This window comes from Centrocercus urophasianus, unplaced genomic scaffold, assembly GCF_019232065.1.
Source record: "Centrocercus urophasianus isolate 14NV4802_14NV808 unplaced genomic scaffold, USGS_Curo_1.0 seq_30, whole genome shotgun sequence".
Classification (NCBI taxonomy): domain Eukaryota; kingdom Metazoa; phylum Chordata; class Aves; order Galliformes; family Phasianidae; genus Centrocercus; species Centrocercus urophasianus.
This window is the reverse complement of record NW_024884867.1, coordinates 5,440,487-5,455,056: the sequence shown is the minus strand read 5'-3', so window position 1 is coordinate 5,455,056 and position 14,570 is coordinate 5,440,487. Positions and strand designations below refer to the sequence as shown.

General features: G+C 54.5%; 1 protein-coding gene across 1 annotated transcript in view; it reads left to right on the top strand.

Annotated features, from left to right (window-relative positions):
- Positions 1–12,454: 12,454 nt before the first annotated feature.
- The window catches only part of SEZ6L (seizure related 6 homolog like), a 25,422-nt gene continuing 23,306 nt past the window's right edge, over positions 12,455–14,570 (top strand). The window contains exon 1 of the mRNA XM_042829089.1: positions 12,455–12,524. Coding sequence (XP_042685023.1) covers positions 12,455–12,524 — 70 coding nt within the window. The remainder of the gene's footprint in view (positions 12,525–14,570) is intronic.

Here is a 14,570-nt window from a genome sequence, read left to right as displayed (position 1 = left end):
AAGATCGTCACATCCAAATTCTCCCTGATGAGCCTCTTGGTCTGAGTGCTGCTCTGAGTGCTGTCCCCAGGTTTGCTCTCTAAAGTCTGACCCACAGACATGGGGTGGGTGAGGTGTCAGCTTGCAGCTCATTCTTAAGCTAACATCACTACACGTAAATAAGTCAATGTGCTCAAAGAGCTGCATAAACTGCTCATTATTGGGTGGAGGCAGCAGAGATGATTCCTTTGACACTGAGCTTTGTATCTGGAATTACTACACCATGCTGCTGCGGTGTTTGCTGAACATTAAGCTGTTGCTATTTAAACCTGCAGAAGGAAAGCAGATTTGTGTGTAATAATATACAGGGCTCGCTTTTTTTCTTCTTTCTGCTTTTGCTTTGCAGGACACAAAGGAAATTGCTCTGTCACTTGAAATGGCTCTGCACATCCTTTAGCAGGAAAAAACAGCACTTGGACTGGAGATTTTCAGCCTGAGTCCAGAGAATTGTTTGCCCTTGAAACCCTCTGCGCAGCGGAGATCTGTTCTCACGGGCAGCGAGAGAGAGCGATCTGTCAGCTCTGGCCTGCAATAAATCCACGGCTGCACGCAGGGTGCAAAGTGCCTGTGAGCTGCACCGTCCCTGTTGCACACAGACACGTAACCAATGGGCAGAGCAGCAGGTCTCGGCACGGGGTAGTTTATAGCCTGCAGTGGGACAACAAGAGTTATTCTTTTTTGCCCCCGTATTTCAGCTGCCTTTATCCCGGAGCCGCTGCTTTGTTTTTTGTACTGCCTGCATGTGGTGCTGCCAGATCAGCTCGGGGCTCCTGGGGGCTCCAGGAATCCCTGGCTTGGGGACATCCCCATGTGTCACGGTTGGAGGTGGGTAGCCACATCACCCCATGTGCTGCTGGGGGGAACAGAGAGAGCCAGTGCTTCCAGTGGGGCTGATGCATGGCAGAGAGGTGCCTGCAGATCAGACAAAGGAGCGCCAAGCGACAGAGGCTGCCAAGTTTCTAATTAACATAATTAAAACGTGCTCTTTTCTTCCAATGGATGTGCCTTCTGCAAGCATCCATCAGAGAAATGAGCTCTGTAAAGAGCTCCTTCCTTTGCAAGATGTCTATAATTCAGGACTGACAGTGTCCACATCCATCCTGTTGCTGACTGCGACATTAATGGATTCTGGCCTGGCTGTTCCTGTACTGTCAGAGGCTCCTGCCTTGACATGTCCCTTCCCTAATGGATGGGGAACTGCAAGCTGTGAGCTCGTGCTTCCCTACATGAGTCACCAGGACAGGGATGTTCAATCCCATGGTTGGCACTGGGACTGGCTCCCCGGTCCCCATCCTCGCCCTGTGCAGAAGAAGCAACAGGCTCTGATAGCAGGGGAGTTGTGGTCCCCTTCTTCACTCCCAGGGAAGTCAGGGAATCACATTTATAATGCTTCCTAGTTATGAACAGGGCATGTAAGATTCTTTCCAAACAAATAAGATGCTTTCCCCCCTGTGCCTCCATCCCAGTTGCCTCTGGAAATGCTCTGCTTTGATACTTCACTCTTCTTAAAGTGTACTTCACTCTTCTGCAGAGGTGCAGAGGGGCAGCTCCTTACTCTGCACAGCTGCTGCAGCCTAGCAGAAGGATGCATGGAGCTGCTGGGCCCATCCGTTGCTGGTGGCCCCGAGGAGACTGAGGATGGGGGCATTTTCCACGCTCACGCTGCTACCAGCTCACCCAGCGCAGCTGGATTCAATTTCATGCCTATTGGATGCACCGAGATAATACCAAACTGCTGCCGTGCACAGAGCTTCTCTGCCAGCTAAACGTGTCCCATCCCCTGCAGGTAACCATCAAACGGGTGTGGGGATGTGCTCTGCAGCAACAGGGAGCTCTGTGAGGCTGAGTGAGGACGCGCTGCCGCACGGCACAGCAGAGCGCAGCCCAGCACGGCCGCGGCTCTCGTGGAGCAGAGTTGTTTCTCCCTGACTCGCTGTCAAGCTGCTCGTCTGACTTGAAAGTGATGTATTTCTTTGAATCGCAGCCCTGAAAGAACAGCCAGAGCTTAATTACAGCAAAAGGGCCTTGTGCTTGTGCGGCACATCACAAAGCAGCTGGTGAGAAAGTTTCCACAACAGGAACCCTTCCAGAGTGACGTCCTGGCGTCAGGGGGCCCTGGAAAAGATGGAGAATTTAAAGGGAAGAAGAAAAAGAGCAGAAGAAAATAACCACACCGAGCTTCATTTGCATTCCTATTGCAGAGCTTCAGCCTTGCAATACACCGAGGGCATCGCATTGCCATTCCCAGGCGGTGGGGCAGCAGTGCTGAGCTCTGCAGCCCCGCATCCAGCCCTTCCCTGCACTGGGGCCGAGCTCCGCACCCCTCAAACCCTTCTACTCAATCATCACTGATCACAGTTCGGAGCCCCAAACAGCTCACAAATTAAATTATTTATTCATATAAAATGTGCTTACAATCGCAAAAGGGATTCACTTAATTGAAAGTGCAGCCAGCATTTTAATAAAACCATAAAAGGGTGAAACGTGCATAAATGCAGGAAAAGTGTTTAATCTCAGAGAGATTGCTTGATGTTAGAGAGCGCATTCCGCTCCCAATATAGCTAAGCAAATAATATTGAGATCCCACGAGCAAAGAGATATTTTTATCTTTTCGCTCAAGCCCTGGGTTTAAATTTGACATTATAATTGTGAATTATGCTAGTTCATTACCATAGCTACAGAAGGCTTTGGCCAGCTCGCAGATCACATTGCTGGTGACTGTTGGTGTGCTGTGCCTCCATCCTGGAGCTGGGGACTCCCTGCTGCAGCTGTGGCATGCGCTGTGGGCACACCATGCATGCATGAAGGGTCAGCGTGGGAAACTGCCTGTGCTTGGGTTGTAATCACTCGGATCGTAGCTGTGGGATGAACTTAGCTAATGAAGGGAACACCTGGCTGACGTGCAGCACCCAGCTGCCTTGGCAGCTCCTGGGACAGTGCTGGGTGAGGGCAAATGTGGCCTCGTGTTCGGCCCTACACCACGTCCCAGGGGCTGCACATCTTCCTTGAGGGCCATGAGAGCTCCCAACAGCCCATTAATCCTTTTTCTTGTTAATACCACAGAGCAGCTTGTCAGGGCTGCCTGCTTTCTGATGAATAATACAGTGCAGCGGGGAGGCTGCGGGGAATTATGTAGCAGATTTAATTAGCATGGAAGTGAGGGACATGGAGAAGATGGAGTGGGTTGAGGATGTGGGGATGCTGCAGGGTGTGCTGGACACACCACGCTTCTGGAGAACTCACTGCCCTATGCAGCCCCTGAGCCTCTGACACAAGTCTGTCCCTATTATGGTAGGGTCATGGCCATGGGAAATCTCAGCAGGACAGATCCCTGCTCCTGATGGATCCCACTTGGTGCACAGTGCCCTGGGAGCTGCTGCTGCCGCAACCCCAGTCTAATTTTGTGACCGGCGCTAACACAGTGAATTACTGTGGGGAGCGTGAGGACAGGTTCTGGCTCTCACTTTTATAGGGATTAACCGAGAAGCATGCACAGAAATCCCCCAACAGCGTGGCCTCGTGCCCTCAGTACAGAGTGGTATCGCTGCTGGGCCGCAGCAGTGCAATGCTCAGCCATTGCTGGAACGTAGGGCAGCAGCATGGAGGCGTGCTGGCATGGATCCATGATGGGGTGTGCGTTGTGGGGGTTGGGGGGTGCCCCCACCCCATGGGCCTTGCTTAGGCTCTGCCCAGCCTGCAAATCCCCGGGGATTTGGCAGCGATTAGGGGCATTAGCGGCGGCCTCACAGGGGTGACCACTTTGACTTTGCAGGTACAGAGCCTCCTGCTGCTGGCGAGGTCCTGGAGGAATTGCTCCAGCACTGCCTTTGGCTCCTTTGGCTGCAGGGCTCACCCCAAATCCGTGAGCTGGAGGGGAGGAACTTGCAAAGGGCAAAGCGTCTTCAACCTCTTTATTAAGAGCACAGCTCAGCGCTCGGCTGGCATCCACTGATAAAAAAGAGATGGACAACTTTGGAAATCAGTGCAGCTCACAGCTGAAATTCCACACTCCTCTGTTGGCAAAGCTCACAGCTGAATTGCAAAACCCCCAGACTCTCTGAAGCAGCGTGTGCCATCACAGCCCTGAGGAGCTCACCTTGCAGCATCAGAGGGTGGGCAGCAGCACAGCACCAGGAAACTCCTCTCCAGAGTCTTCTCCCAGGCAAGAAAGCCATTATTTAAAGCCATTATTTGTTGCGTGGGCTCTCCTGCATTAAAGCAGGGGTGCGGAGGTGGGAAGGAATTACTTTTGTATTTAATCACGCAGTAATTACAGGAGCGTGATTGACTTTGCTGCCTCGTCTCTGGTAGCAGGGGCAGCCAAATGGAGGAGCTCAGGCCTCAGTGTTTCAGCCACCCTCATCCAAATGCTGCTCCTTAGGCTGCGGGGTGCTGCAGGGCTGGGGCTGACCACTCAACACGGGCTGCCTTTGCTGCTGCCAGGCTTAGCCCAACAAATTGCTCCCAGCACAGGGCACACGTGTGCAGCGTGACTGCTGCTTGTTCTTTACCAACCCAGGAGCCAAAATGAATTGCAGCTATACAATGAAGAGTCACTTTATTGTTAAGGCATTAGGCAAAGCTAATGTAATCTGAACTGATATTGAATACAAATCCTTGGCTGTGAGTCACCCTGCTCTTACATTGTGTTCTGTCGCGGAGGAGTGGCGTGCCAATAGAATGCCAGGCATTAAAACAACAAGGTGGAAATGAGCTTTTCTTTCTCCCCATGAAAGACAGCCATAATGACAGCCAAATCACCCAATCATTGCATTAATTAATAAGTATTTGCAACCTCCTGAGATTGATTTGATCATTGTAACACCAAGTGAAGCCTGAAGAAGAATTCCTGGGGGAAGACCATTCTGATTTCACGTTCGTTTTGGTTCTCACTCACATGCAAGAGAAGCAGCGTCAAGCCAATGAAGTGCAGGAACCCACAGAAGGTACAGTCCTGCATCTTTCTCATGTCACCCATTCCTGCAAGCAACAGGAATGCAAGACTTTTCAACAGCCCTTCCCAGCCCAGTCCCAGGCACTGGGTACCCAATATACACAGGAGGTGCTGCCAGGAAAGATGATTACAGATGCCACATTTGTGCACAATGCAAAATTAACAACCATAACAGCGTTTCGTACTGATGGAGCATCATTCATCTCTGGGTAAGAATGCATTCTCACAGACATTGATTAATCTCCCTCCATAAACACTCCTGCAAGACAGGTGCTATTGATGCACAGTGCTAGGCACGACTTAGAATCAAGCATGAGCTTGTGCTGAGTGTGGAAATTTCTGCTGCTCACCGTACCTGAGGTCAATGCTAATGCAGTCCTCGATCCAGCGGCCAGCTGGAGCCACAGAGTCCTCCTTCCAACATATAGGGATGGAGAGGATAGGAGCAGTGCAGGCACCTGTCCCTGCAAACTTGGGACAGACCCTGTGAGAACCAAATAAAGGCCAAATCAGCAGCTAGGCACTGGTGTTCCTATGGCAGTGACCCTTTGTGCTTTGTGGGTGCGCACATCACCCATCCCCACCACCACCAGGAGTGACCCTGCTGCCCCTGGAGCACCAGCACACCCACCAGTGCACCCCAGAGCCACTGGGCACAGGGCTGGCAGCCCCCTCCTTCCAATCCCCTGTGTAATAACATGCTGCCACACTTGACAGCTTCCCTTATCTGCTGCCAAGCTGATCAGTTCTGGCTGTAATTTCATGCTGTTATAGGCAATCACACTTGTAAAGCAAAAACCATGTCTGTATTTCATAGCCAACAACGTGAAGTCAGGTTTAAAGCACTGAGGAAGTCAGGCTGGCAGCTCCTTCTGTGTCCCATAGGACTGGAGGGGATGTACTCCACAAGGCTGCTCAGCCCTGCACGAGTGCAGAGCCCCGATGCTGCAGTGATGCAGAATGGCTACAGAGAGCTCTTGGTACCTTCTGCTGTGCATTCACGAGCCATGTCCAGGCACCAGGTGCCACGTGCAGAAAGAAGAAAGGCAGATAGCTGCCTGCCAAGGGGAGGGGTGAGGGAAAGGAGCTCAGATGCTTGCGCTCAGCGCTGGGCAGGCACGGTGCTAGGCAGAGCATGTGCCTTGTGATTTGGGGAGGAAACAAAGCTCCTTCTGGTGCTCTCCATCTGGGCTGTAAGGTTGCCTGGGAAGAGAGGAAGGCCAAGTGCACCCAGAGTCCTCCTGGTGCCAATGAGCCCCGTGCCACCGCCTGCCGCATCCCCATGCCTCTGCTGATCCAACCTGCAGCTCTCCCAGCCAGGCCTGGCTGCAAATCCTGCACCGGAACCCAAGCTCTGACACCCTGCAGTGGAGGATCCCAACTGCACCTATTTCACTTTGCTTTTCACACTTTGCATTTTTGAAGAACGGGAAATGCAACGATGTAAAATCCTCTGTCATGTCACTCAGCACAGGGCCCCTACGGAAGAAGGATGAAGTAAGAAGCCCTGCGGGCTTCACAGCCCCTCAACTGGCTCCAGGGAACCCGGGGATCCCTGATCCATCTCAATCCAGCTGCCTCCTGCTTGCAGAGCTGTGCTTTTAATTACTGCCAGGGTGAGGGATGGGGTTGCCACGGTGACAGAGCTAGCAGCTTCCTCGCCTCTGGAGCCCTCCAGCCCTGAGGAGCATCCTGGGGAGCATCCCTTACCTCCCTGTACCTCCTCTCTATGTGTACCCCCATCCCCTCCATCAGGGCTGCCTGAACATCATTGGGGTGTCAGGGGGTGAATGTTGCAGCTTTGGTGATGGCTTTCCCTCAGCACCCAAACAAACCAGCCCAGGAAGCTCTCTATCTGCAGCAATAATTGATGCGAGCGCATGTTTTCAGGCAGGAGAACACCCCACCTCTGTTCCCACACACTCCGAGGGGAATTGCTGCTTTCAATCTTATTCATATTTATAACTCTTCACTTGGGCCCAGCTGGGCTCCTTGTTGGGAGATTTACAGCCCCTGCTAGCGCTCCTTCCAGGGCTCCTCTGAGCTGCAGGAGTTGATGCCATGCCCAAAGCTTTCCTGCAAGGATCCTCCCAAAGCCAAGCATCCCAGAGCACACCCCCCTGCAGGGACCTTGTGCCGGGGTGGGGGGGCTGTGGCTGCTTCTGCTGTTTGCTGTCCCCCAGCCCTGCCTCCCGCCCTCTCCCCACATCTCAGGGGATGGTTATCGATCTGGTGGCACCCCGTGCTGTGCCTACAGCCTGCTGCAAAGCTTAATGAATTGATCAGTGAGCACTCTGAGATCCCCAGATGGAAAAGCCGTGTAATTACCAAGCAGCGTCCAGTGGTACTCAGGGTAATTGCAGTAACGACTGCAACGACTCCCCTCCCCAGCAGGCAGAGCACAGGGGTTAATGGGGAACTTTGCACAGCAGAAAGATTTGCATTTCTTGGAGAGAGAGTGTGAGCTTTCCCCGGCTAGTTGGTTTGTGTTTGCAGTACATTAGCTAATCTCATTTCAGCTTGCACAACATCTCCCATCGTGCGAATGCACACGCACAGCCGTGATGCTGAAGCCCTGCCAGGGCCCCGCACTCGCTGCCTCTGTTCTGCCAGATCCCGCACGCAGCACAGGGCAACCAGCACGGGGCCTTGCAGCCTCGGCAGATCCCTGTTTGCAGGGCTCTGTGCAGGCGCTGGCATGCTAAACGCTGTGCTTTTGGAGGAGACATTTATATAGCAGCGCTTAGTGACTGCTGGTGAGCTTAGTGCCAACCCCTCATCATACTGACACGCTGAGCAGTGTCATGTTAGAGCGAGGCTTGATAATAGCTCTGCACGAGTGAAAGGTTATGATTTTGCTAAGATCCTGGTAAGTAATAGACCTGTGCTGGTGTCACGTGTTGGACATGCAATGCAATCACACGGCAGAAGCGTGGTGGGACCAGCATCCATATGGGGCCGACCTGCTGCCTGCGTGGGCATGGTGCATTTGGGGCTTTTGTGCAAAGGCAATGAGGAGCATCCTGCCCTTGGTGGGCAGAGGGAGGAGCTGGGGGGCAGCGAATGGCTTCCAACCATGGGAGCTGCAGCCGTGCTATCAGCAAGGAGCTGGTCTGCTGCCAAGCACTTACAAACCAATCAATTAAACCATCAAAGCTTGGGAGAGCAAAGTGAAACGGTATGGATTCTTCCTTACGTGAGAAGAGCTTTGGAACCAATCCCTTCCCCAAAATGAGAACAACCACCCCGAGTGCTGCCACTCCGCTTCCCTTGGAGCTCTGCACTTCTCCCACCATCCGTCCCCTGCTGCCAGCACACAACCAGGCTGGTTGGAATCATTTACCCTTCGGGTTAACCTGCTCACACAGTGCAGCCCGAGCTGACTGCCCTGCTAATCCCCTCCTTGTGAGCGCAATCACCGGATATTTTACATGTACCTGCAGATGATAAGCGAAAATGTGAAGCAGTGACAGAGCTAAGCACTGGTTCTTAAAGGATTCATTAATAATTCCTCCATTTGAAGATGATTCCTCACTGCTGTTTTTGGAGATCTGTGAATGAGCCCGTTCTTAACTCTCTTCAGATGCACCACTCTGATATGGATCATGCTGCTTTTCATGAGAATTCTGCTTGATGCCACATCAAATGCATTGCGACAACCTGCAGTAGCTCCGCAGACACCTTCCCCCCTCCCAAATCTGTAATCTCTTCAAAGACCACAATCAGCTGTTGGACAAGAACCCGGTTTTCGTAACACCGCCGTTGCTGTGCTCACTGTCAGCCATTCTTTCCCTCTTTTCCATTTCCCTTTGCCATTCCTCTGCCTTTGCCCACCGCCCGACTGCATTGTCGAGATGCATCCGGTGGCATTCATCCCCAGCCCACATCTCAGGGACATACAAACCCAATCCACATCCCACAGAGACACTGATTGCAGAGCATGTTTTGGGGAAATCGTTTGGCATTGAGAAGAGTGTCCTCTGCTCAGTGCTGAGGCCGAGGCTGAGCCCATTACATCCTGAGAACAAGTGAAAGGTAAGTGCAGCACGTGCAGATAATGCAGAAATAATGCATCGCTGCCCTCTTGCAGGCAGACAAGGCTGAGGAGCTGCAGAGCTTTGCCTCACTGCAGAAAACTTCCAACAAAACTTCTTTTTATTTCTTAAGGAGAAATTGCTAGATAGGACAACATCAATTCTGTGCACTCATGAATTTACAAATTCAGCTTTCTGTGTCAGGAACAGTATCTGGTGCAGAGTAACTTATCTTGCAATTTATATGGGAAGCAATGAGCAAATACCAGCAGCATTCTGGTGTGAATACCAATTTTGAACAAACACAGGGAATGGGGGCCCTGGTAAAAAAGCCTTCTCAGAGCAGGGCTCTGCTGGGCAATGCAGAAGGCAGCTTGCTCTGTCTGTCAGGAAAGAGAACTCTTGCAATGCTGCCCTCCCACAGACCCAGCCCTGCAGCCCAACCTGGTGGTGCAGTGAAAGGCTTTGTCGTGTCAGGGGAGGAACTGTGCACAGCCACTCAACTGAGCATCTTGGTTGGGGAATAATGGTGGTAACAAGGCTGTCAGGGTTCAGCACTTCATGAGCTGCTGTTAACTAAGTTTTGAATGATGCATGTGGGATAAAATAGTGCCAGTACCCTGTGTTAGGGCTGTGGAACAGAGGTGCCGGGGCTCAGGTGCAGCCCCACTGCATGGCCAAAGCCTTTGCACGGCTGATGGGATGGCCCTTGGGGGTGCGCCTCTGCCAACCCATGCAGCAACCCGGGGGGGCTGTGCACCGCTGTGGGGCTGATGCTGCAGCCACAGAACCCTCCAGTTCCGCTGCCCCATCCCTGCAGCGGCTTTGTTTCCCCTCCAAATCCCAACAGGCAACAGAGAGCCTATTTTTGAGCCGGGCAAAGTCTTCTCCTGTCGCCAAGGAACAAGGGCTTCCCTCCTGAAAGGCCTCCAGCTGTGTCTGCGGGCAGGCGCTAAAAGGGGCTGGAAACGCGCCTGGCCTCAGCTCAAACCCCCATTCAGTGTCCGTGTTTGTGAGGCAGAGCAGGGCTGCAGAAGCCAAGGGCTGGAGTGGCTCCGCCATTCTGAGGGACAAAGGCCTTTTTTTTTGCCCCAAGACAATATTGCCACTCAGCAGAGATGTCCCCCAGTCAGCAGAGACGCCGATCGTTCCCCAGAACTGCGAGGCTGCAATCGATGGGTGTGACTGCAGAGCCAACGCAGCATTGCTGGGCTGCTGCATCCCCACCATAGAAATAAATGAGAGATTGATTTTCCCAGCGGTCTGGAATCTACATTGCTCCCACTGATCTCTGATCTTTTGGCACTGCCAAAACGGTGGGGCTGAGCTCCTCCAGGCCACCACCTGTCCTCCAGCAACCACCACGCAGGCAATCCGGCTATCTTTTCCCTGCGTTGTTGGGGACAGAGCAGCAAAACCACTGGCTGGGTAGAGCTGGGCTTCAGGAGCAGCTCAGATAGCTGAGCAATGCCTCTATCTCCGCTTCAGAGCCCAGAGCTTGTGGGCTCAGCACAGCCCCACGCAGCTGCAGACCCACCCCAGAGCCAGGGAGCGGCACCGCTGCCCTTCTCAGAGCGCCTTATCTTCAAGCTGCTCTTGCTAAGTCACATCTGACTTAATTATGGTAATTAAGATTGACACGAAGACACGATTAAAATGTGAAATTTGAATTAGCTGTGAAACTTATCTGAATTTTTAGCACGCTCATTGATTTTCTTCCCTATTAATCAAAGGTCCAAGGTAGCCACCGATGAACATGGGGTTAATTAAAGCGATGCCCACTAAAATGGCCTCAGGAGATGCTCCTCTTGATTTCCTTTCAAATTCCCTGAGCACTGCCCAGGGAGCAATATCCATTTCTCATTTCTCCTTTCCTTGCACAGAGTTCTGGGGCTGCTTCTCCTGCAGGGCAGCGCCCATCACCATGCACTGCCCACCCAAAACTGTGCACACAGGCTGAGATTCGGGCTCCGTTCCTCTCTCTCCCCCCCATCACCAACTTCTGCCACTTAGAGGGCATTTTTGCCTTACAAATTCCCCCTATCTTCCTTTTATTATTTTTTTTTTTTCTCCTCCCTGTTACCATGGCACTGATGTTATTATATGGCTATCTTTGGAGTTTACTACAATGCAAATGAACACAATCAAAATCACTCAAGGAAAACTGCTGAACGAGAGACAACTTTTATCTGTGATAAGCGCAGGTCGGGAGGGAGGGCGGGGATGGAGCAGGGGGAGCAGAGCACACATACTGCCACAGATAGCTTTGTTATCCCAAACGAAACCTCTGGGCAAGCAAATCCCACTTTGGATATGTAGCATTTGTAGTGATAGCAGGTTTGGGTTATTGTTGCTGAGGTAACCAAATAGATGTCTAAAAGGTAGTAGGGTCTGATCTGCACCATCAACAAAGGAGACATTATGGGGAAATGCTGGCCTTGGTCTTGTGATATTTGGCTCTTGTGCCACGCTTGGTGACACCACTCTGGCTATTGGATATGACAGGCAGAGGGGACCAGGCAGCTCTCACCGGGAGCTGATTTACAGTAAACAACTCAGGGTCAGATTTGTGATTTTGAGAGCAAGAAACCTCGGTTTCTGTTCTTATCCAAGTCAGTGTAACAGCACTGGTAGCTCTGGCAGCTCAGCCACAGCCTGCTACAAGGACCCATCTCACTGTATTGGTGGTGATTCAGGGGGACCAGAGTGGGCTGGGACCCTAGGAGCTGTCTGTCCCTGGTCACCATGAGCAGGGAGATCACAGAGATCAGTAGCTTTCTGAGGGTTGTCCATGGGGATGCCAGTGTCCTCACCCACAGCCAGAATACCAGCCTTGGCTTCCCTGGCTCCAGCAGCAGGACCAGTCCCTGGAGTTCCTGTGATCCCAAGGGGGGCACTGGGCCTGTATCAGCCCCTCCCAGAGCACCACTGCCCTCTCCACGGCAGGCATTTGGGAGGAAAGGGGGCAAGACAGGGATGGAACGGGGAGCAGAGAGGGACCTGGGGAGCCGGTGGGGGCCTGGGGACGAGGAGCGGCGAAGCCGGGCTGCAGCCTACGGGTTGAAGGAGGGGGGAGATTCCTGGGGAAGAGGGAGTCACAGGGGGCTGCGGGGGAGCCGGGTAGAACCGGGGGGGGGCGGGGCAGAGCTGGGGGGAGGCGGGGGGGGGCCGGGGAGCTGCGGGCGGGGCCGCAGCGCACGGCGCAGCGCGGGGGCCGGGGCGGCCGCCGTTGCCCTCCCCCGCCGCTCGGCTCCGCTCGGCTCCGCTCCCCTCCTCTCCTCCCTCCGCCGCGCCGCTCCCCCGCGCCGGCTCCGGCTCCGGCGGCAGCCCCAACCCCAGCCCCCGCCCCCGGCCCGGCCCCGCTCGCTTCGCCTCCGCTCGCTTAGTAGCATCTCGGAGGCTCCGCCGCTCCCGCCGCCGCCGCACGATGCCGGGGCCCCGCGGGTTCTGCCTGCTCGCCCTGCTGCTGCTGGGCAGCCCCGCCGCTCCGCGCCCAGGTAAGCGGGGCGGAGCGGGGCGGAGCGGGGCCGCGGCCCCGGGGCCCTGCGCATCCCGGGGGTCGGGTGGGCAGGATGGGGTTTGGAGGGTAGGGGGAGGGGGAGGAGGAAACAGCCGGCCCGGGAGGGGCTGATGGAACCGGACGGGCACCCCCCCACCCTTCGTGCACCGGGTCTCCGGGTCGGGCTGAAACTTCGGGCATTGCGGGCAGAGCACGGCCCGGCGGGACGGCGGCGGTTCAGCACCGCGGGGCGGGCAGCTCCCGGCCGGGCGGCGGGGCGGCGGGGCGGCGGGGCGGCGGGCTGTGTGCGATCCGGCCGTGATAACGGCAGCGCTGTCCTGTCGGGATGTGTGGCATCGGAACCGTGTCCGACCGGAGCTGTGACAATGGCAGCACTGTCATAGCGGTGCTGCGTCCGCCCGGGGAGCGGGGAGTTACCGGCAGCTGTGTGCTAACGGGGGCCGTGTCCTTCTGGGGAGTCAAACCGTGCCTTGTCGGGGTCTGTGTGCTACCGAGGCCGTGTGCTAATTAAAGGCGGTTTCCTCTGGAAAGCTTTGTCCGAGTGCTACCGGGCTGTATCCCACAAGGGAGCCATGTGCGGATGCTGTGCTTGGGCAGGGATATGTGTGCTGCTGGGATGCTGTACCTGGGAGCAGTGCCCCTCCAGGGAGCCGTGCCCCAGCTGGGGGGGCTGCATGTTCATTCCACGTGTTTCACATTTCCGCACAAACCTGCTCCCTTCTTCCTTTTCCTATCGCTGTGATGACAGACCTAAGAATAGGCTTCGGGACCCATTTGCAGGTGACTTGACAAAGTCACTGCAAACTCGCGTGGTGCTTAGAGATTGCTAAACCGGTGGCTGCTCCTGATCTCTGGTCGCTGGATTGGGCAGTCGGCTCTGTGCAGTGCTAGCTCCATCACTGATGCGCATTGGGCAGAGAGAGGACTGGAGAGGCCAGTGCCTGCCTGTGCTGCAGCGTTTGTGCAGGGCCTGGGAGACTGACCCCTAGGGCTGGCAGTTGGTTTTAGCAGAGATTAACAGCTCCTGGTGTCAGGAGTGCTGTGCAATGTTTCCTGCCTTGCTTTCTCTTCTGTTCTTGTGTCCAGATCGCATTAAAAGAGTTTGACTTTGTACACAATCTACCCTTATTTCTGAGTAACAAAATAGATTGTGCTGTTTACTCTCTCACCTGTGTGTGTGTTCTGCACGTGACCGTAACAGTGTACATAACAAGGAGTCAGATCTGAAGTCTATTTGCAGTTGATGGCCTCCTGTTTCAGAACTGAAACAAACAGACCGTTCCTCTGTTGTGCTGCAGACGCTGCCATACAGGCAGTGCTGAGCTGCACTGGGAGATGTGCCTGGGGGGGTCTGGGGGCAGAGCACCCACTGCGAGCAGCAGCCCAGCTTCTCCCAATAGGATTTGGCCCTGATGGCAAGCACGATCCGTCATTAATCTCAGGGCGGGAGAACACATTGTACCGAACTCCTCTCATGTTGGCTGAGTGGAAGCTGATAAATAGTTGACCCTTTGCGAGGTTTGGCGAATTAGTGCTGCAAAATCCCCGACTGCTGGCAGCAATGCTGGGGAAAAGGGCTGCGTGGCGGCTCTGCCCGTGCCAGAGGGACTTTTGTCCTTCGTGTGCAGGAGGTGACAGCCAGAGCTCAGATCCGCAATCCCTTCTGCTCTCAGCCTGGGAGGGGAGCGGGCTCAGACCCTGCAGGAAGATGGCTTGTTGTGCTCCATCTGCCTGATCTTCCAGCTCATTCCTTCAAGGAACAGTCCGTGCTGCGTGACGCGCACCAATCACTTGCTCTGCCGGTGGCTTTTTGGCGCTTTGCACTTGTGGAGTCATTTAGATCAACAGAGAGGAGGTGTGAAAGCCTCTCCGCAGGCACCGCTCTGCTCCCACCCACCAGCACGGGGAGCAGCAGCAGTGCAGGCAGCGAGGCACGGCCCTGCGGGGTGTGAGGGCAGCGAGCAGCGTGCTGGGGGCATCGCGGGCTGTGTGCTGTTGCTGTGCCGGGAACATCGCGGGCTGT